Here is a 24,395-nt window from a genome sequence, read left to right on the forward strand (position 1 = left end):
CATGTCTGGTGACTGGGCTGCCCAATCCTGGAGCACCTTGATCATTGCTTTTAAGGAACTTTAAAGTGGAGGCTTAAGTATGAGGAGGAGCGCTATCCTGCTGAAGAATTTGCCCTCTCCAGTTGTTTGTATTGTAATGGGCAGCACAAATGTCTTGATAGTTCAGGCTGTTGGCATGTCATCCACTCTGCAGATCTCTCGCATGCCCCCATACTGAATGTAACCCCAAACCATGATTTTTCCTTTACCAAACTTGACTGATTTTTGTGAGAATCTTGGGTCCATGCAGATTCCAATATGTCTTCTGCAGTATTTGTGATGATTAGGAGCAGTTCAACAGATGAGTCCATCTGCCAATTTTCAAAATGATAAATTAATTAGGCTGGCTTGTGTAGCAAGCCAGACTATTGTTATCCTATTTTTCTTCTGAGACTAAAAATTAAACTATCTCCTCCTAGAGCTTTCAAGCTATGACCACCAAACTCACACCAGACCTCCAAACTGGTCTGACTCGGGTTGCTATATCTTTTCCGACTGATCCGACTTTTGGTTTTCCGAAAAACGTCCCGGGACCGTCTGAAAAATCCCATTGACTTAACATTGGACCAAACTTTGTGACCTCATAAGTCTGCATCAGACTGTCCTACAGGCTTCTAACTGGGCTCATTTAACTCAGACTATCTAACTACCAATAACGGATGAGCTTTTAACTTTCTGGCCACACCCTAGCAACCACCTTTGGGACCCTAGAAACTGTCCCATAGACTTCCACTGCAAAAGACTCTCATTGACTTTACATTGGGTCAAACTTTGTGAGCTCTTAACTCTACATCAGACTGTCGCACAGACTTCTAACTGGGCTCATTTAACTCAGACTACCAAACTACCAATAACTGATGAGCTTTTAACTTTCTAGCCACACCCCTAACAACCAGATATGGCACCCTAGCAACGGTCCCATAGACTGCCATTATAGAGGTTCAGATTGATATCGTCATGCTGCAGTGTGATAGAGACATGGGTGTTGCTTTAAACTGTTCATACTGGCAAGAAGCTTTGATACATCATCAGTCTAAGCTGTCAATCCACTCCATAGCAACAAAACAGACTAACCTAGCAACGATATAACAGCAGCTATATCTCAGTATCAGAACATCGTAGAGAAGCAGGGGTTGGCTTGTTTGACTAATACTAGCACACCATCCATCCATGCATCCATCCATCCATCCATCCCTCCATCATCTATCTATCTATCTATCTATCTATCTATCTATCTATCTATCTATCTATCTATCTATCTATCTATCTATCTATCTATCTATCTATCTATCTACCTATCTATCTATCTATCTATCTATCTATCTATCTATCTATCTATCTATATTTTCATACTTTTTAAAACTGTTTAAAGTAAATCAACTATTACCGTCAGGCTTTCACAAGCCAACCTCAAAGTTTGTTCTCAAACTTTAAGAATCTAGTTATTATTTGTTGCTCTTATAACTGAGATCGACGACTAGACTTTTGTCAAGTAATGTAGTTTCAGATACGTTTATGTAGTTTCATTTGTAGGTTATTCAGCACATCAAATTAATCAAATGAAAAATCAGAAACAAAGGAATAAGCATTTATTTATTTTTTTAGGAGTCTCTGAAAAAAAAATATTGAACACTAAAGAACTGCAGTAAAAGGTATTTTTAATAAATGATATTTGTTTTTTTTTATTGCAACTAATATTCTGAAAGCTAAATGTTTGCATCACTATTTCTATTAATCCCTCACAAAATGTTTAAAAAGGCTGAAGTAATTATAAGGAGCATGTTTCTGACTCTAAACTCTGATGAGTCACATTAATTTGTCACAATAGTGCTGAAATGTATGATGTTGCATAGCAACTGTATACTATGTAAATGTCATAACACACAGGACAATTTCCCATAATACAACGCCTGCGCTGAAAGATTTTCCTACTGTTTTGTATTATTTGCAGTATTTCAGTTAACATTTAGCCAAACATTTCAGTTTACAGAGCATCTGGAAAGTATTCATAGCGCTTCATTCTTTCCACATTTTATTTTTATGTTATAGCCATATTCCAAAATAGATTAAATTAATTTATTTCCTCAAAATTCTACACACAATTCCTCATAATGACAATGTTAGAAAATATTTTTTAAATTGTTGAAAATTCATTAAAGGGCCATGACACCCCCCCCCCCACACTTTCGGTTCAAGTCTACCTTTTTTTCAAAAGATGCTTGATAATGGGTGTGAAGCTCCGCGAACAAAGAGCAGGAGTGGGTGTGGGCAGCAGAGCAGAGGAGAAGGAGGGGAGCGAACAACTGTTGTCAGTTAGCTCACAAAATGAAACACAAACTGTGAGGAGATGCATGATTTTATAGTTTACAAAGTTAAAATGCAAAGAAGTAAACAGTAATTTGATATCCTGCTACATTTCTTATTTCATTATAAAGATAATCGTGTTCATATAAACACAATAAATGAGGACTTTTCCCTCAATCTCCGGGTCTAAATCATAGGTCTGAATGCAGACTCAGTGCAGCAGGTCTCTTGCCCTGTCTATTTTAACCATTAGCCCTGCTGTTAATCTGGAGGATTTAGGCGCACACAGCAGCACGGCAATGTGTCTAAATGTGAACGAACTACTGATAAAAGACAACGCTGTTTTGTTACGCTTTGCTGTATCAGCCCTGACAGCATCGCAGGGAAAAACATCCAACAAACTCAGTGGATTATGGAAACAAACACATACGACCCTTCATGAACAGCTAAACACTGTGTGCCATGGGTCCGTGAACGCGGTCGCACCCAATCAGCAAATCAAGATCTTACAGCTTGGCACAGGCAGGGCTGTCTTGCCTTCGGAAAGCACGCCCAGTCATGAATAAATAAGAAGCCGGTTCTTCTCATAGGATAAGAAAACTCCGCTATGAATAATAATAAGAAACGGACGTGTCATCTCTGCACTTGTAGTTCTGTGCTAAGTCGCCAATATTGATCCCGCCCCAAAAATAATTTAAATCCGGAAACTGAAATTAGCTGACAAAAGCTCCAAATTATGCAGTTTTTCCCACAATTAAAGCTAACAGGTGCTAACATTGTCTAACCTGATGCTCAACGCACACAATTTGGTTAAAATTTTTAAAAAGTGCTCCAGGGTTTCGTGAACCCTTAACATTGTCATTATGAGGTATTGTGTGCAGAATTTTGATGAAATAAATGGATTTAATCCATTGTGAAAGAAGACTGTGTAACATTAAAAATGTGGGAAAAGTGAAGCACTATGAATACTTTACGGATGCACTGTATATACACACCATAATAACAAAGTTTGTTTTTAATTCAGTGATCATGTCGGATGAGGCGGTGGAGAAGCGGAGGTTGCAGATCAGGAGGAAGAGGATGCAGGAAGAGCCTGTAACTCTCACTCCTCAACAGGAAGCTGTCATACAAGAGCTGCTCAACGCACACAAGAAAACCTTCGACATGACTTGTGCCCATTTCAGTCAGTTCCGGGTAACAAATTGAGTGCATTTTGTTTGTCTGCTGCAGTATTATTTCTTTGTGAAGTCAGTCTCTGAGCTTTACTGTATGTCCGCAGCCTTTAGATCGGGGTCAGAAGTCTGTGTCCGAGTCCATTCCAGTCACAAACGGCAGCTGGATCGATCACAGACCCATCGCTGAAGACCCAGTGCAGTGGGTCTTCAACTCCACTTCGCTCTCGTCCTCTTCCTCCAGCTGCCAGAGCCTTGACAAAGAGAAGAAGCACTTTAAAAGTGGCAGCTTCACCTCTCTGCCACACTTCACAGACCTCACCACGTACATGATCAAGAATGTCATCAACTTCGGGAAGACGCTGACAATGTTCAGGTGAATACTGCCACTCTTGTTTCATAGTGACCAGGTATCACATTTATCCCAGGATAATAAAAAGTGCTTAAAGTTTGTGAAATTAAAACACGTTTTTTTTACGACTTTCTTTGCCTGATCCGCTTCTTGTTAAAGGTGCAGTAGGTGATTGTCTCTAGAAGCATTTTTTGTTGTGCTGGTTGAAAGTCTCTTCACAGTCTAATAGTAATGATTAAAGTAAATGATCTAAATGTATTTATATGTATTTTTATATTTTGGGTAAGGCATAAAACTAAAAAATGTTCATCCAATTAAATAGAGTTGGACCGACATCTCTCATAATTCCGATAAGTAGCCCAATCTGTCTGTCAGCAAATGCAGATTTGAACTGCGACCGCCGTGCATTCACGAGAGAGAGCACGCACCCGATCGGTAAAAACATGCTGAATCAAAACTTTTTAAAAACCTGAAACCTGAATTTTCAGTTTCATAAGGGACCTTTTACAGCATCGATAATGTAGGTTTTAATTAGTTTAACAACAAAACACAAGTAAATACTCCTGTCTCTCCTTGTATTGTTTATCATGCTACTCTGATTATTCACTCTAAATTAGCATTTCAGTTTGGCTTGCACGCTGCCGGACAAGCACTAGTCGCTTTTAACACAAAAGAGAGAGCTTTTTTGCGGTGCTCGTGTTTAAGGAGGCGTGGCTCTAGACGACAGGGGAGGGACTGTGATTCAGAGATTTATGCTAAGCTGTTAGCATTGTGGAAAATCACCTACTGCACCTTTAAGATAGAAACCTGACTATAGTTTACTTAAAATACCATGGTTAAGCTATGGTCTGAACAGAATGGTTAATTTGGAGTTACCATGGTTTAATTAAAATAACCACTGTTTTTAATTTATTTGTTTACATGTGTATCTAATGTAGGTAGGTGGATGGATGGATGGATGGATGGATGGATGGATGGATGGATGGATGGATGGATGGATGGATGGATGGATGGATGGATGGATGGATCTGTCTGTCTCAATTAGCTGGATTTGGTTTGATTTGGTTATTGACACGATCCATGATCGTTTAGTAATTTCATATAAACAGGATTAGATTGGGTCAGTTCAAGCAAAGATAATACTGAAAGTTTTCTTAGGAGTCTTATTAATTTTCTTCATTAGTAGCCGATATTTAATTATCACCAATTAAATATCGGCTACTAATGAAGAAAATCCGCTCTAACTGTAAAACTAAATAGATTGTTAAATACTCTTGACAGATAAAAGTGTAAAGCCTGTACCCCACAACAAACTTGAAAAGTTATTGTGTATCATATTTAACAAACCGTTTCCTATGAATTTTATGTAATTCATGAATAATTGAATATTACTCAAATGATGTGCCGTCAGCCAATCTTTACATTGCTGATCATGATTTCGAGGATCGATAGAGCTGTCATTCACAACACACGCATCGATCTCAGATAAGTTCATCCAGACACTTTAATCTGATTAGCAAACTTGTTTGAAGATTGAATTAGCCAGAGATCAGTTATCAAAATTAACAGATCCAGGATCTGTCAAATCATCTTAGAACATTAAAGCAAGGTACAAAGAAAGTACCCCTGGTCACCCTCTTTAAACTGCTATAAATATTTTGAAACAGATGGTTTTATGGTCAGACAAGACCCTTTTTTGATCATTATTATACAGTTGCTACTTAACTCATAAGGATTAATGAAACTGTTGTGCTCTGGACAGGGCTCTGGTTATGGAGGACCAGATCTCGCTGCTGAAAGGTGCCACCTTTGAGATCATTCTGATTCACTTCAACATGTTCTTTAATGAAGTGACGGGAATTTGGGAGTGCGGCCCCCTGCAGTACTGCATGGATGATGCCTTTCGAGGTGAGGCTGTTCTATTAGTCTATTTAAAACCTTGGTTTTATGGTTTTGTTAGGAAACAAACCTTTGTGTTTAACAACTTAGCATTCATAATATTACAATTATTACTTTTGACTAGTTTTATAATGAATTGTAAAATGCACAGTAATTAAACCATATAATTAAATGTGAGACAATGTGACACTGAAGTAATGAAGCAGAAAAGCAAGCTTTATTATCACTAGAATAAATATTTCATGTATTTTCATGTTTACTCTAGACATTAAAATTATTCCAATTATTAGTATTGTTTTCCAGCATTTTCTGAGCTCAGTGTAATGGAGAGATTTTGCCAACACTTTTTAAACATAATAGTTTTAATAACTAGTTTCTAATAACTCATTTCTTTTGTCTTTGCCATTATTTTAGCATGTAATATTTTACTAGTAATTTTGCAAGGTAATTTTTAAAAAGTGCAAATTAAAGTGCCAATTAAAGGCTTAACAAGGTTCATTTGCTTAATTAGGCAAGTTAGTTTTATTAGACAAGTCAACGTACAACAGTGGTCTGTTCTGTAGCCACACATAAAATAATTATTAAAGGGCACCTATTTTAACCCTTTTTCAAGATTTATTATAAATTTGTTTTATCTTCAGAATGTGTCTGTAAAGTTTTATCTCAAAATATGCATCAAATTATTTATTATTCCTTTTTAAATCTGAGAAATTTGAGCTGTTATGGCATTGTATCTTTTTTTGGTGCCTGTGCCTTTAAAGCTGGTTCCGCGTGTGTGTCGAAGCTGTTATGCTGATTTATACTTTCGCCTGGTGCTGCGTCATGGGCCTCCTCTGACTGTGCCCACAACTTATGAAGCAGATGAGGCTTTAATACTTGACGCGCTCGCTGTTGTGATATTATTTAAAATGACAGGCGGTCAAAAAATCCCAACATAAAATCAGACAAATAAACAGAAGTTTCCAGAACATCATATCATTTATATCATTCAAATATTTTTAACTAATTATTTTTTATTATTTTTATAATTAATTTGAATGATTATAAAGATTTTTAACCATTCAATATTTTTTAAATAAAACGTTGATGCATCTTTTGCTTTTGTACAAGCTAGGGGACACGTCGGGTATAAACCAGGTTGTAGGCTTTACATAGATAAACAGCACATTGACAGACAAGAATGAACCATAGTTAAGCCGCCTTGCCACTGCACACAACATTTGGACACGACTCTCGGAATAAGCCCCCTTGTGGCAGTCTCACAGAGTTTTCAGTTCTGACGTGCTCCATAAAGGACAAGCTGTTCTCGAAGTGTCCGAAATAAAGGAGTGCAAAAGCCATTATTCGCATATTCTCAAAAGCCATTAAACTCATAGACCACTAAAATATCTGAGGAAATGTGGAGACAACCTAAAAAATTATATTTTTATAGGTTTAAAACTTACATTTATGAATAGAAACATTTTTTTTTTTTTCTGATTCTAAAAATAACCAAAAAAACTACTATATTTCATCTCGTGCACACGGACCTGCTTGGACAACACAGGAATATATCACATCTGGTCAGCTAGTCGTAAACGGTCTACTCACAATTGGTCCGCAGCTCAATTCGGATCTGAATTGTCCACATACGGAGATGATCGGAACTCCACGTAGCTCCCCGATAACTCTCTATTGGAAATAAATGACTTCCGGTCTGTCGCTTGTCATTTGTCATGAAAGGAAGCTTAAGAACTTTAGCAATTTTTTTTGTTATAATTGTTGTGGAGTTAATTCAAGCCTTTCTGCAGCAATGAGTCACACACAACATCGTTATAAATTTTGCTTATGCTCATGCATGCGCACAAACACACACACACGTTTAGCGTTGCACTGTTTTTGCATGGCAAATGTGACAGGTACACATCAGTATCTACTGCTGTATAGATATTCATTAATGCAGTGGTCCCTAACTCCCGGGCCGCGGATCGGTACCGGTCCATGGATCTATAAGTACCGGGCCGCACAAGAATTAATTATCTTGTAGTTGGCAGATAAAGTAGCTGCATTTAAAGCCAAACTGAGGCATATTGGACATGTTTCAAACATTAGCGGGGATTTTGTGTGAGAGTGAGCCTGTGCTCTCACTCACCAAGCTGGTACATGATCATCAGTCTTCGCTGTTAAAGGAGTTTGAGCGCTACTTCCCAACCTCAAAGGACCCACAAACGGCTAGGGAATGGATATGTGACCTATTTGTCAACAAACCAGCTGAATCCAGCATGTCCGTGCAAGAAGAAGACCAACTGCTGGAGATCGTAAATGACGGCGGCCTTAAAACAATGTTCGAGACAACAACTCTGCCGGTGTTCTGGATTAAAGTAATGGCAGAATACCCAGAGATCGCTAACACAGCGCTGAAAACCCTGTTGCCATGTTGAGATATACATCATATGCGTGTTCTGGCGCTCACGGGCTGTTTCACGGGCACACGCAAAGCTTGAAGGTAAACAAACAATGGCTTAACATAAGCATCTTATCGATAATTATTTACACGGTTGGGATTAAGATGAACAAATAAACGTTATCTGCCTAATTTCTATCAGCTAAATGTGTCTGGAAAAATGTTCAAAGGCTTTTATTCTCATAAACCACGCGGACGTGAAGGCGTCTGACTGTTCTGATTGGCTAAAGCAGACGTCTCACGTCAGCACGTTCTAGATGTGCACGCGCTAAATAGCATAACAGAGAAATATTTTTAAAAGAATTAAAATTTCAAACTTTGAACATCTTTAACTGTATATAGGACTCCGTGTATATGAAATCTGTTTGGGATCGAAATATATTTCTAACCTGAATTCCACCAAAGCAAACACTAACTAAAACTAAAAGGAAAAAAAAAAATCTAATAACCAAGCTAATTATAAGCACTATAATTACAGTGCTTTTGGCTATAAATTCTCATTAGATGAGTTAAAAATAATTAGACACAATGATGTAATTAAAGGGATGATCCAGAATGTAATTTTAAGGCTTGGTTGTGGTAATAAGATGCAAAGCAATGTGTGCTCATGTTTCACTTGAAGGAAATTATATTATTTTTTCATAAATCACACTTTGATTATACACAGCTACTCAGCTAACATGAAAACGACTGTCATGTTTCCTAGTTTCTCTGAAAGGCCCACGCTCAAGTGACTCTTGTGTCATAATGTGCTGCTATTCGCGGATGAACTCCACGTCATGCCCGTACAAGCACATGCGTTTTGTGTAAACAGTCAATCAACCTCATGCTCGCTCTCTAACATAACATCTGACAATGTCATTTTAGGAGCAAAAGAGGGAGGGTCTGAAAAAAATTTGCATAAAAATGGGAGTGTCGGTTTGGGCACGAGCTGATTTTCACAGTTACAACACAAACACACACACACACACACACACACACACACACACGGGGGAGAAAGACAGTTACTGTGTTTACATGGACATCAGTAATCAAATTATTTGACAAATTATAAAATGGTGGACTTTAACTGCAGTTTGGCTCTTTTATTCAGGGAATTCATTCATGCCTCTCGTGACAAACTAGATATTTGATTCGAGGGACTGCTGTAAGCTTGCATTTTCCATGCAATGTTTGTCACCGCATGGCGAATGAGAGAAAAAAAAAAAAAAAAGCTCTGCATTTCCCGGAAATTTAGATGCACTCGGCAGGTAGTGTCAGAAAGCCGTGTGTATTATTCCTGTCACAAAATGTGGCGAAAATCCTACACGACGGCAAGTTTGATTGTGGTGCTAACATGTTTACACTCAATGTAATAGTTAGTTTGATACGAAAGCAACACTGCACGCTTGTTTTGCCAACACAACGTGGCATCTCTCTGCCATCTAAACACTGTAACATTAATTAATATGAATGAAGCTGCACAATAGAGCGCACTGATTGGTTTGATCCACATCTTACTCATGCATTAATGCAGCACACTCAGAGACAAAATAAGGCACTCCCAGGTACAGACGTCCAGTCTACACGCTAAAATACACGCGGAGATCTCATGGCCGTCACGCAGCTTCAAAAATTCGTTTCAAACCGGAAGTACGAATTTGCTCGAAATAACGCAAAAACAACCAATTTTCACTTTTTAGTGAAATATAGGTGTCCTAATAGTGTTTTTAGCAGCGTAGGACACATATATGACTGTCAACAGCTCAAAAAATGTGTTTTGGTATTTCGTGACCCTTTAAGTATCTTTAGAATAGCTTTAGAAGAGTCAAAACCTTACATACAGCACCTATTCTTTTTTTCCTACTTGTTTTGTGTAACAGACCTCTGGGTTGTGTCATATGTTAGTGCTCAGTGGTTCTGGAGTCTTTTAATTAAGTGTAAAGGACAACTTTGTAATGCTTATTGGTACTTCATTGTTCATTCCACTCGATGAGCATTTCAAGTACAATACCTTGTTATGCTGAAGCTGAAGAAAGAAAGGTAACCATGAGCACAGAAAACCAGAGCACTTTCTCTGTTTCTGCCCCCTGCCACTGGCACAGATCTCCTGCTAAGAGGAGGAAGAGGAGAAACGAGAGGGAAAAACTAACCCCCTGTAGTACCAGGGAGGTGTGAGACACACAGCAGGGAAATATCTGAGGATAATGAGGGAGATGGCAGTGCTGTGGGGCAAAAAGTTGAACAGAACAGCCAAGCTTTCTTTAAATTGATGCTCTAAAGCCATTCAAGAAAGCAATTTCTGCTTTCCTTTTTTTAGTACATGCGTCAATCAGTGTGTTTCTGCTTGAGTCAGTAAAACTTTCATGGTCATATGTGACTTTATTTTGAAACGGAAGTCGCATTCCTCTTTTCGTACTTGGTTTGACGTACTGTATCTAAAGGTTATACAGCTTCTAAACAAATGTAGGGTTGGACTCACTGATCTGTAATAGCGAACTGGACTGCTCATGATGTCAAAGTGAATCCACCACGTCGCCATATTGGTGTTTCCTGCTATGCTTAAGCGTTCTGTTAAAGTAATAGGGTATTGTATAATTTTATTGAGAAAAGACTGCACAACAAGACACCCATTTGTATTTGAAACTTCCATGGGCCTATACAATGAAGCTGGATTAGAAACTAAGTTTCAGTTTAGTTTGCACTAATCTTCGGTTTTAGGCAGTGCTCAATTTGTGAGTTGCCAGGTCCCAGAACAGATCGGGGTAAAGGATCCAGCATGTTACCTGAGGATGGAAAGTTGTCGTGCACAAAAAAGGAGAGCGGGGGGTGGGTGGATTTCGTTGGGTGGCGGAGGGGTGTCGCGGATGAAGGATGAAAGTGAAGAGCGGGGATTTGTCGCCGTGGCGATACTGAAGATGGTTGGAGAGTCACGGAAGAAAGTGAAAGTGAACAGCGGACAGGGGAGGAGGGCGGTTGTGGGTCGGGGGTTGGTAAAATGAGGTGCCAAGATAAGCCCTGGTTTTAGGTAACAAAGCAAGCTTGCTTTTTTTGTTTGTTTGTTTGTTTGTTTGTTTGTTTTAATATTGAATGATTGTGAGAAAGTGTCTGGTGCAAATGTGCAAAACTTATACACGTGAAGGTTAAAGTGTCAGAGATTAAAGAGTGTGTTTTCTACTGGTAGTTTGTCAAACTCACTCACCTGGGAATTACATAATGAGGTTTGAGGTTTTTGTGTGGTGTGTTGGCAGGAGACATGAGGGTTTTGGGAGCTGGACTGTGCATAATATTTCAGAGTGGGGTAAAATGATTGGAGTTGAGGGCACTTACAGCTTGAGGAAAGAAGCTGTTGAGTCGTATAGCAGAGATGATTCTGATATTCTGGAACAATTTTCCTAAAAACAAGAGCTGGAGGAGACTTTAAAAGGGTTGAATGAAATCTTTTACAATATTGGGAGCTTTGCTGGAGCAAATGTCCTGAATGGAGGGAAGAGGGGCACTGACAATCTTCTAAGCTGTGTCGCTAGTGAATCAGTAGTAGTTCACTTTTGAATCAGTAGTCCATGTGGGAATGGGAAGGACATTCCATCAGTAAAGAACAATGAATGATTTTTTTTTTTTTTGTAAAGTGACTTTAAATCTCTCTGTAATGGTAACACAAGGCTCCACTCACTTACTGACCGGAAGCTCCTAGAGCGGATGTGGACCTTCAGGAGCAAGTGGGAGATAAGAGGGTACAATGGCAGGCAGATATAGAGAGGTGTGACATGGGCTCTCTTGGACTCATTAAAGACCTGTTGCAGCGTTTTGGATCATCTGTAGAGGTTTAAGGATGTATGAAGTACCCAGGCTTCTTCCCTTAGGCTTTGACGACAGCACTGGCTCACACTTCACACACAGACGTCTGCTTATCTTCCCTATTTCCCTCAGTATGCTGCTGATGACAAAGGACCCTGTCATCGCGCATGCATCCAGTCATTCTTTCCATATGTCCATCTCCCCTCAGGTTAACATTGATCATACATTTACACACACCTTTGTGTTCGTGTCTTTGTGTTTGTCTTTAGTCTATTGTCCAGGAAAAGTTGGTCTTCAGTTCTGGGCTGGCCAAACCGAGCAAGAGAATGGTGCAGGCTTATGACATTGCATAAAGCGTCATGGTGGCACCAAGCACTAAAGCTCCAACCTTACCAATCGTCTTTTGTGAAAGTTACAGCCAGCGTTGTGGAGGTACAATTATGGAGAGGGGCTTTAAACCTCTGAGTGTTGTTTGCTTGTAGATGTTAATGCAAGATATCATGAATAGCTGTGTGTTTATATTAAGATGAATGCCACATTTAAATGTTTATTGTTGTTGTTATAATGAAGATATCTACCTGAATACCTGCCGATGGTGAGCTCCAATAATATTGAGGCAGAGTCTGGCCATTAAGAAGATACGACAGACTCAGAGACAGCATCGGTTTACTTGGCTAGCGGAGGATGAAACGTGAAATTGACAGGCAAATTGGTGCATTGGCATCAGTAATGCAGTCGATGTACCTGTTCGTTGTGGTGAAGAAGGAGCAGAGACGAAAGGCAAAGCTCTTGATATACTATGTTCTTACTCTCACCTATGGTGGTCATGAGCTTTGGGTCATGACCGAAAGGACAAGATTTTGGATCCAAGTGACTAAAATGAGTTTTCCTATATTGTAAAGTGCAAATCTGCATGAGTTAGTAATGGTCTTTTTGAAGGACATCTGATCATCTAGGATCCTTACAAGATTCCTTACTTAATTACATGAGGTAATAGTACATGATCCCAGTTGGGTTGAGAGGGCACAGATTCTCATTTTCTGTCTGTGTTAGTAAATACTGTAATAAAACTACAGAAGAGTTGAGCTTTAAAATAGCAAAATTATCAAAACATTTAGATCACAGGTGTCAAACTCAATTCCAAAAGGGCTGCAGCTCTGCACAGTTTAGTTCCAACCCTAATTAAACACACCTGATCAAACTAATTGAGTCCTTCAGGCTTGTTTGAAACCTACAGGTAAGTGTGTTGGAGCAGGGTTGGAACTAAACTGTGCAGGGCTTCGGCCCTCCAGGAATTGAGTTTGACACCCCTGATTTAGGCCATTTTTGAATTTGATGCTAATAGTCGAATTTAATTTAATGATTTATGCTAAGATAAACTGAAATAGTTCTCACCAGGCCTGGAAAGCAATTATTCATTAAAGTTCCCCCAGCGTAGTCTATATCTCAGGAGTTGCCACAGCAGAATGAACCACCAACTATTCCAGCATATGTTTTGCACAGCGGATGCCCTTAAAATCGCAACACAGTACTGGAAAACACCCATACACACACACACACTATGGACAATTTAGTAAATTCAATTCACCTATAGCGCATATCTTTGGACTTTGGGGGAAAACGGAGCACCCAGAGGAAACCCACATGACACGGGGAGAACATGCAAACTGACCCAGCTGAGACTTGAACTAGCGACCTTCTTGCTTTGAGGCAACTTTGACCTGTTGGCTCAGTTAGCTCTAGGGGAGATTTTATTTTCAAGAAAAGTGTTTCTTTAAGCTTGTATGTAAAATCTCCAAAGCTTTCATAATCATGTTTTTTTTCTTACTGTAAAACCAATATGAATATTTCAGTAATGAATCGTGTGACATAGCCAAAGCTCATAGTAGCTCCAATCTCCATTGATTTTCTCTCTGATTTTCAGTGCAATTGAGTTTCCATAGTAGCATTGCACACTGCCTAATTGTTCTTCTTCTCTGCAGTCACTAACAGGCAACTAAAAGCCTGGAAACAGGCTCCTGCTCATTCTCTATGTTATTACCCTGATAACTCTATTCATAAAGCTGTCATTCAGAGCAGGCAGCTCTTCTTTTTAATTAAGACTGGCATTCATTCAGTCCAAACACATGTGAATGAATGACCCTGCCATAAGAACAGTCATCAAAACAATTTTCCATAAATGCAGAGGAATTGTTTGTGTATTTAACAGATTTGTGTAAATATCATGAGAAAAAAAAATGTTGTAGTGCAGATAGACTAAACCCTAAATTATTTGTATATGATTATTTCTAATATTGATTCCCATATTAATATTCATTCATTCATTTTCTTGTCAACTTAGTCCTTTTATTAATCCGGGGTTGCCACAGTGGAATGAACCGCCAACTTATCCAGCAAGTTTTTATGCAGCGAATGTCCTTAACGGTGAATACTTAAAACAGCTGGGTTTTAACTGGTTGATTAGCCTAGTTTAAGAGGGGTTTTGACCATTCCAGGCTGGTCTTAGCTGGTTAGGCTGGGAGATGACCAGCTAAAACCAGTTTGACCAGCCCAGTCACAACCAGCTATGTCCAGCTTAAACCAGGCTGTCCAAACTGGTTTTAGCGGGTTTGGGATGGTCATTTCCCAGCCTGACCAGGTAAGACCAGGCTGGAAATGGCCAAAGCTCCTCTAAAAACAACCTAGTCGACCAGCTAAGACCAGACAACCAGGTTACCTGGTTTAAGCTGTTTTTTTTGTTTTGTTTTTTTCAGCAGGGATGTGTGTGCAGGGTTTATATGTCTATAATAACCTCAGAGGATATTGGGGGTCATAAGTCACTGGCATTGTTATTTTGGGGTTCGCGAGCTTAAAAGTTTGGGAACCCCTGAACTAATGAAAATATTATAAACTGTGTGTGCTGAATACCTTTTTTGTAATATCGACTGTTGAAAGACATCAGCAAAATAATTATGTAGGCAAATTATAAGAAAATGTTGATCATTGTTTTATTGTCCTTCATGCATAAACAAGCATGTTAGGTTAATGAAAAAAAAAAAAACAATGACATTCATGGTGTTATTCTTCTGTGCAGCACATATTCCTAAACATTAGACGAACATCCGCAGGTGTAGACATTCTGTCTGACAGAAAATGTGATTACTCTGACCTGAGCTAATATACTGAATCAACCTACTTGCATAATCTTTTTATTCATACATGCTGACATTAAAGTATCTGTTGCTGCTTGGAGTTGCAACAACACATTAACTGCTCATTAAAACTATCGCAAGGTTATATTTAGCGCACGCCTGCTAAGTCACTGGACAAATCGACACACACACACTCTCTGTCCACCCACAGCAATGTTCATGTAATATAATACAATATAACCATGCAACCATGTAAGTACTGCACTGTAAAAAAAAAATGCTGGGTTCCACACAAATAGTTCATGTTGTCCCAACACAAATTGATTAAGTTAATGAATCATTTTTACAAATTTAAGTTTCAGAAAAAATATAAGAATTGTGTTTCGACAAGTAGTTTAAAGAAGCAACGGTCAGTCTTTTAGGGTGTATTACAAATAGCTTTGTTTATTAAAAATAAAATTATCTGACCCATTTCAGTTTTTGGAGTCTCTTCTTATGTTCTGAAGAGTTGATTCAGATGTGTTTGAATAGGAAGAGGTTGAAAATGTGTACCATTGGTGTGCTTTCAGGAACAGGGTTGCACTATACATCCTGCATCACTCCTAACCAATTTTTATTTTTTTCCCCTTCATCCCTTTGCTGATGAACAGCTGGTTTTCAGCACCATCTGCTGGACCCAATGATGAATTTCCATTACACACTGCGTAAGCTGCGTTTGCATGAGGAGGAGTATGTGCTGATGCAGGCCCTCTCTCTCTTTTCACCAGGTACTTCAAGTAAAGCTGAACATCACACACTTGAACACACATACACGCAAGCTGTCACTTTAACTCTGATATGTGCTTTAATCCACAGATCGCCCTGGTGTGACAGACCACAAAGTGATCGACCGCAACCAGGAAACACTAGCGCTCACCCTAAAGACTTACATTGAGGCCAAGAGAAATGGGCCAGAAAAAAAGTAAGAGCACTTTTTCATGTTATTTCCCTTTTGACTTAGCCTATCGTCTGATTTATCTCACTTCATGCTCCATAGTGCTCTAAATTCACTGTTAGTTCTGGCTATTCATTCACACTTTACATTTCTAAACCATTGGTTAATGTTTTTATTTAGCTGTTCATTTCATTGGTTGGATGGACGACTTGAAAAAGGCTGTAAAAAAGAAATCACTGTGTCAACTTGTTATGCTAAAAAGTTGATTAATTAGTGTTTCCATTAAAAATTTAAGCTGTTAATCATAGTTTTAGGTGTGTTGGAAAAAATAAGGAACGATGGCATGATAATCCATGATAAGGACCCAAACTAGGAGACTCGACAAGCTGAATTTTTTATTTAGATGTGTTGGTTGTTCTGCAGTCAAACAGCATCTTCACAAGAAGTCCACAGCACACATGTCTAGCAAGTCTAGAGTCTAAAACAAGTTTTAAATGAGTGTAACTTGTAGAGGTGTGAACCTATAATGGTCTCATGGTTCGGTTACGATTATCATGCCATCGTTTCGGTTCAATTCAATATCTCGGTGCATCACGGTGCATTGACGGTGCTTTCCATACACTGTTATATTTTGGGGGGGAGGCACACAGCACCACACTGTCTCTCATTCACACACATACACAAACATGGACAGCACCAAACAAAGAAAAAAAAACGAAAAAAATAAGCACTTTTCCGATGGTCCCTTACTGAGAGCTCCGCTCAGCGAGAGCTCTCACAGCTAAATGCATATTGCGAGGGCTTAAACGGAGCAGTGGTCGTAATTTCGAGCGAAAAAAGAAAAAGACACCCATCGCGGTGCACCAAAGAAACAATCAATTTGACACCCCAACTAATTTGAGATATAGTCGTCCTGTCTATTAAATGTTTTAGGAGGGGCAGTGTCTAAAGGTGGAGACAAATCTAATCAAAGCATGCAAATGAAGTAGATAGGAGAAAGAACTTGTCCAGCCACTGACCACACAAGTTAATCAACAAAAGAGTTTCGTTGGCCTTAACGGATCCACAAAGACAAAGCCACATTCGTTGAGACCTTGCCCTTAGCATGCTTTGCTATTGGGGGTTGGGTTTTGGGGCTTGGTGTCGTAGGTGAGGTGTCTGAATAACACAGCTGAGAACTGTATAAGTAACTGTAATATGCACCAGGCCAGGCACCAGGCCACTTCAATCAGCATGTTGTGATTGGCAACCCGCGGGTGTTACAGACTGTACCAAAAATCTGAGGACCGGGTGGGGGGAGGGAAGCTAGTGGTGAAAATACAGAAGTTTTCCAGGAGAAATAACAAAACGCGAGGGTGGCAGAAGATGGGTCTGAAATAAAGGAGACTCCCGGCAAAAACGGGAGTGTTGGCAGGTATGTTATAAGGAGTTTTCTCATTACATGGTGTTTCGGTTTGGAAAGTCTCACTTTTGAGGGTTTTTCCACTGAATTCTGTAGTGTGTGGTTTTTATGATTAGTACCACCTCTGGAGAGGTGTATGGTTACCAAAATGTGACATATACACACTGCTGATCATCAATTGGCTCAAATGAAAATTAATGCTATAGGATTATTGGATTTGTGACACAAGACACCAAATTAAAGCATTTTGGTCAGTAAAAAAAAAAAAAAAAAAAAAAAAAGTGCAGACGTTCCTCTCATTGGTTGCAGTTCCCAACCTAAATTGAAAAAGTTTTAGGAAGTCAGTAGAGATGGCACAACTATAGAGATAATTCCTTCAACCTTAACTAAACTGCAGTGGAAATGCAAAGCTGAGCAAAACTGAATCAAAGTGAGCTTAATCATATCATAGCTGTCAGTGGCAAATTAACTATAGTGCACTATCAAATTATATTGTATAAATTTTATAGATTAAGCAAATATTTTCTTACACCCTGTGATGATTTGTGTGAATTATAGGAGAATAACTTTTAGTTAACTGTCAACCATGAGTTAATAGTAAAAAAAAAAGTGGTTCATGAGGCATTATTATTCTCCTCACACACTTCGTTATTATTGTTCATTTATTCGTTTGCTGGAAATTAGAACTGAATTCAGAAATAGTTTTAAAACGAATTTTTGCGCTTAACAAACGCAATTAATTATTTATAGACTAATTGATGTCTGTGCGTAAAGGTTTCCCTATCCAAGAGCGAAAGTAGATCCATTATCTCTCATTCTCACGCAGTAGATGCTCTGTTTAACAGTTTTCTGTAAAAAAAAATTCTGTTAACTGTTAACTGTTTGCTAGTGAAATGCTCAGTTTTTCCACTCACACTTACTTTACGTCATGTAAATAGCGAATGCGCTTATGGCGCGACGCAGCTGGCTCTTAAAGGCAATGGGAGATGAGATTCTGATTGAACTCATTAAGAAAATAAACTCAACCCTTTTAGACCATGCGCCATGGCGCAAAGCGGATTTTCCCGTCCTTAAATTAGCAAAAATGCTTTCTGACACGCCCTGAAAGCATTTGCGCCCTGCGTTTTGCGCTCTGCGCATGGACTGTAAAAATAGAGCCCAGAATGTTTTCTCAAACTGCTGCTGAAAAGGAGGAAGGAGGGTGAAAGTATGCCACTGGCCTACATTTAGTGCATGGACTAGTACCTGTAAAGGTGGCCTAGTTGCGATGGTCCCATCGTATTTTGCGTACTGTATGTCATTTTGAACTCTTCTGCTAAAGTATAAAGCCAGTATGTGTTTGCAGAGATTTAGGAAATAATGCTAACCTCACATCTCTGAAAAATAATCTTACAGACTGTCTGTCTGAAAATGTGCACAAAGTTTCAGTATGTTTGTTTTGGTTTTGGATCTCTTACCCCACTGCCAATTTATCCCATCAGATTTTCACCGTCAGGGTTCCAGTTGAAAGTAAAGCTTAATTTACCCTTCGACATTGAGAGATCACACGACACCTCATCTGCAAGTAGCTGAATGCCTTTGTGTGAATATATATTTATGCATTATGTCTTTGTTGCTCTGGCAATAACACTTCCAAAACACTAGTATGCAGCGAGGTTTCTGTTCCATTGTGTTAAATTCCTTTGTGGGTGTATTAAGTTAATGCCTGAAATGCGATTGATTCTACTGTAACAGTTGTTAAAACCAGGGGTGTTGCCAGGTCAGTGTCCCAATAAATGCTTTGAGTTACAATTGACAATATATGTAAGTGTATTACTTAAGGGTAATCCCAGAATAAAGAGGTTATTCACTATGTACAAGTGAATCAACACTTGCAAAAGCAATGCAGTTATTCGAAAACAAACTGACGGATACGTGCAGAAAACCATGCACACACTACACAGGCCGTTCCTGCTTGACACACTGCTCTTCCTCCCAGTGTGAATCCCAGTTGTTAGCTTGCACGCTGAAAATAAGCATTGTGATACATTGTGTCATACATTGTGAAATTGGCGTAAGAGCCTTTAATGAAGAGATATCAGCACGCAGTTAGTTTTGCAAGTTAACAAAACTAAAGTTTATATAATATCGTGATGATTTTATTTTGACTTAACATAGCTTCTGTAAGGCAGATTTTTTATTATCTTTTTTTTTTTTTTTTTTTTTTTTTTTTTTGCATTGACCTCATTCTTTAATGTGTTTTTGCTGCATTGTTTTAGAGACAATGACTGGTAAAAATGTTAGAATGGAGGAAATGACTAGAAATAATAAATGGCAGAAAATGGTCAAATTGCTTGCTCTATAAGCAAGTGTGTGCATGACTACACTGACAAAGTAGAATAATAAGGAAATATCAGTTTGCAACATCAAGCAGCATAACAAGCTGTTTTTAATGTCCAGAAATTAATAGAAGTGAATGAGACTAGAGGTCTCAAGCCAAAAAGATTCAAATTGCTGTGCCTGCTCATAAGGCAAAAATAAGGTCAATAAAGCAGACAAGAGAGATGAGTGAGAGAGAGTCAGGGAGGTTAGACTTAATAAACTTAATTCTCTTAGTCAGGTCTCAGAAAACAGATAATTCCATACATTTTATGTTAAGCTCTCTAGAGTTGTCAAATTAAATTAATATTTATGCAAATGATTTCTTAGAAGATTATTGCGATTATTGTTAGCATTATTTATTTTTAATATATAATTTATTTATTCACTTTCCTTTGACTTGGTCTCTTTGTTCATCAGGGGTCGCCACAGCTGATGCCCTTCCATCTGCAACTGGGAAATCTGGTATTTATCTAGAATAATAATTGTATACTAAAATATGTTAATGATAAAAATAAAAATAATATTACCTTTATTTATATTATTCATTATAGATATTTATATAAGAATGATGTTTGAGGGGGACGTGCCCCAGTAGAGTTTTATGTCTAGCAACACCCCTGGTTCAAACATTCATGGAAGAAAGAGACAGGAACCAGCAACTGTTCAACAGCTTTGATTAAATAATAAACACAGAACAAAAGTACATATCCAGAGTTTCTCTGCTGGACACTAGACTTTATAAACACTCCCACCACTGGGCTCACTCGCCTCTCATGGTCTCGTTTACACTCCTCAAAGCTTCACTAAAGCAGCCAATCACACACTTTGCACATTGTGCTGTTGTTATGTAGTTGTTATGTAGCATGTCTGGGCATGGGGAAGGGTATACAACTGTGCGAAGGCTATGCTGCACCTACAGCATGCACTCGACCCAGAAGTATACAGTAAATTGGCTTTAAGTCATGGATGGATCAAATATGAAGGAACCCATTAGTGTTGGGTCAAAAGACGATGCCATCGTTCATCGCCCATGGCCGATATACATCACGACACTGAGCCGGCAAAAATACACACTGCCCCGTTTGCACTAATACGTCTTAGTTTTAAAATGGCATTTTAGAATGAAAGGGATCCATGTCCACACTGACGTTTCACCTACTGTAGCATTTTTTGAAAAGCCCTCCTTCCACACTATACCGCTGAAAACGCACATCACATGACCATGTGCACACAGACACACACTTACTCTCATGCGCTCGTCTGAGTTCCAGGCAGTTGAGCCCAGAGGAGCAGTGCACTTTGGACAGTCAATCAAGGATGTAACACTGAATCGCGTCTCACTATAGTTGTCAAATGTGATATTTAATTACTCTTATCACTATCTAACGACTCTTCAGTCTTTTAAATCTATCAGGTAATGTATTAGCATCATACACTGCTTCAATCTTTCGCTTTCAAGCTTGCACTTAGTAATTTTAGCAAAAATCCTCAGATACTGTTGGTTGTGTGCCTATTTATAAAGTTTGTCAACACCCTTATAATGGCACAGATCACTCTGCCTATTCATGCCAGAGTCCGAAGAAGTGATTGACGGGTGGTAATTTACGTGTGACTTATCTTTATTTATTTATGATTTGATTATGGGTAAAACAAAGACTGTGAGGGTCAAGTAGTTGAAACAGTAGGCTACAAATAATTAAGTCAATATGGCTTAATTTATTATTCATAAATAATATTCATATTATTTAATTATAATATTTTACATTTAACATATTCAACAATTTAACAATATTATTCATAAATAATTAATTCACCACCGCCTATGACGACGATGCCATCGTCCATCACTATGTTTCACATTGGACATCGTACAATGCCAAATTGGTCAACATCAACCCTTCTGTATTTTAACACAAATTATTATTTTCTGGGCTAATCTGACCGGCTGCCTAATCTAAAGCATTACCTGTCCCTAACTTTTGCACTCTCTGATTGGTTATTTACTCATGAGGAGTGGTGTACTCATCTCAGCTCATCGACATTCAAGCACACAGTGACAGTTCGGAGATTAATAAAAGGCATGGGGCAAATGCAAATGTTGTACTGTTGTCAGTTGTGTTAATTCTTGTTGGCGTCATTAACCAGTTTGCATTGGTTTTAACTGCAGTGCTCAGTTTAGTAGTAGCAGTCAATAATCTATACCTATCTATATAATATACACCCTTAAAATAGTTTAAATCACTTATGCATTTAATGTTTGTATCACAGAACTCCAACATTTCTCACCAGATCTCATTGCACTCTTTAATAACGTTTTTTTTTTGTGCTGAGTTGATACTGTAAATCTTCTTTGCAGCTTGTGATTTAAGCAAGTACTGCTTTTCCATTCCACTTTACCATTGTCATACTCAACAGAAACTGATTGCAATTTCATTTGAATCTTTTCTCCCTCTTAGTCTGCTGTTCCCAAAGATCATGGGGTGCCTGACCGAGATGAGGAGCATGAACGAAGAGTACACCAAACAAGTGCTGAAAATCCAGGACATGCAGCCTGAAGTGTCTCCACTTTGGTTGGAAATAATAAGCAAAGACACCTAAGTCCTCACAAAGCACGTGCAACTCTACTTATTCCCAACTACAACACTATTGCTGACCTTCATCCGAGGACATTCAAAACCGAAAGACTAGCAATGGCAGGGACTGTACCTGCTGAAAATGAACTGCTGAACAGCGCACACTGTGTGGACAAATAGTTTTATATTGGAGTTACTTAGTGTAATTGTGTTTGAGGATGTCCCACTGCCAATCGTTTTCATCGTTTCACAAAAGAACATTTTCTATGGTTCGTAACCACATATGATCTCTTATGTTAACTTCTTGAATGGAGCTTGACGTTTGGGGTTTAACTAAGCTTGGATTGGAAATGTACCACTTTTTCATGGTAACACTTTACGATGAGGTTCTGTTTGTAAAAATCAGCTAACATTGCTACACTGTAAAACTGAATAAGTTAAGGTAGCTCAAACCATGCAACAAACCATTTACATTCAAAAACTAATCCTAATGAGTACAGTGAACTTAATCCATTTGAGTAAACAAAGCAATTTGAGCACAGTGAGGCCCAATAAATGAAGAGAACTCAAACCTACTGAGTACTGTAATACCCAAGAAGTTAAGGCAACTCAAAATGTTTAAGGAAACCATTTAAGTTAAACTAATCTATACGAGCACTGTGAACTTCCTCCATTAACGTTGAAGTAATGAGGTATTTGAATTACTCATTACCTTTAACACAAGAGTTATAAACTCTTTTCAAATGAGTAGAATTAACTTTCAGTAAGTTTTGAGTTAACTACACTCATTTCATTTGATGAAGAGGACTGTTGGGTTCTACAGTGTAACAGTAGGTAGGGTATTGTGGCCAGATCAGGTCTGGGCCAGACAGAATTTGCTCATATGTCTTGCTATATCTGGGGGGAATAAGCTATTTATGCAGAATTTGAGATTATATTAACTAAAAACTTAAGGCATAAAATAAAAAATAGTACATTTTTAACAATAACCCTTTCCACAAACCCACTAATTCTTTGGAAAGCGGGCATGTGTGAACAGACCCTTAAAGTAGCAGTAAAGTTGTTCCAGAAATGTATTGCTACTACTGTGATTGGGGCTTTTTATTCAAGGTTTGCCATGCAAATTCAATCAGAAGCACTTGTTTGTTAAAGTAATGTCTCATAAAATCTACTGAAAGAAAGAAAAGATTCCTTTATAAACTCTATTGTACATAACTCATTTGAACATTTGCAAAGTATTCGTTAATATTACTGTAATATATATTTGCTACCAAGGTTAACAGATTAAAATACACTGTAACAAAGGCGCTGTTCATTGTTAGGTAAATACATTAATTGATCCTAATTAATACACTCATTGACATTTGTTGTTTGTTCAAACTACTTATTTTTAGTGAGCTGAAACAGCAAAATTCTTGAGTTTTTTGGGGGGGCAACTTAATTGTTTTAAGTTCAGCTCACTGAAATTAGTAAATATTATTAATAATAATAATAATTCTAATAATAATAAATAACTTAATTCCTTCATGTTGTCCTAACACATATCGATTGTGTGGAACACAGCATTTTTTACTGGGCAGGACCGTAAAGTGTTACCGCCTAATCTTTGCAGGGTATATAGAGGAGATGCCATACGAAATTGTAATTCTGGCAGTATAAGCTGACAATATGCATACTTGTCATTTGTGTTAATGGTCTGTCTTGATAAAGCTGTTTATTTATTATAATTTTTATGCCAAATAGTGGTGTTAACTCTGGCTCTGATATGTTGAGATTATGTTAAAAACATACAGTATATACGCAATATATATATATATATATATATATATATATATATATATATATATATATATATATATATATAGATAGATAGATAGTGCCAGTGTCATACGTTAATAGCTTTATTTGATTCAAACATGTTCTTGCCAAGAATGTAATGCCGAGTTCAGACTGCATGATTTTCAAAGAAGTAGTGTCACAGCTGTTTTCACACTGCATGACTATCTGG

The 24,395-nt window shown here is 38.2% G+C and overlaps 2 protein-coding genes across 3 annotated transcripts in view; one reads left to right on the forward strand and one right to left on the reverse strand.

Moving 5' to 3' along the window:
• Positions 1 to 24,395, reverse strand: part of LOC147842272 (uncharacterized) — a 543,494-nt gene that overhangs the window by 188,089 nt on the left and 331,010 nt on the right. The window lies entirely within an intron of this gene.
• The window catches only part of nr1i2 (nuclear receptor subfamily 1, group I, member 2), a 65,387-nt gene that overhangs the window by 36,800 nt on the left and 4,192 nt on the right, over positions 1 to 24,395 (forward strand). The window contains exons 4-9 of one of the 2 annotated variants that reach the window (XR_015498927.1): positions 3,368 to 3,537; positions 3,623 to 3,891; positions 5,630 to 5,775; positions 15,768 to 15,884; positions 15,973 to 16,078; positions 22,271 to 22,656. Coding sequence is in view for 1 of the 2 variants with exons in the window: in NM_001098617.2 (NP_001092087.2) it covers positions 3,368 to 3,537; positions 3,623 to 3,891; positions 5,630 to 5,775; positions 15,768 to 15,884; positions 15,973 to 16,078; positions 22,271 to 22,412 (950 nt within the window). In the remaining variant the exon portion in view is untranslated. Of the gene's footprint in view, positions 1 to 3,367; positions 3,538 to 3,622; positions 3,892 to 5,629; positions 5,776 to 15,767; positions 15,885 to 15,972; positions 16,079 to 22,270; positions 23,330 to 24,395 lie in introns of those variants that run through there. The other variant, NM_001098617.2, reaches the window with a different exon arrangement.

The sequence above is a fragment of the Danio rerio genome, chromosome 9, assembly GCF_052040795.2.
Source record: "Danio rerio strain M-AB ecotype USA chromosome 9, GRCz13ab, whole genome shotgun sequence".
NCBI classification, from domain to species: Eukaryota; Metazoa; Chordata; class Actinopteri; order Cypriniformes; family Danionidae; genus Danio; species Danio rerio.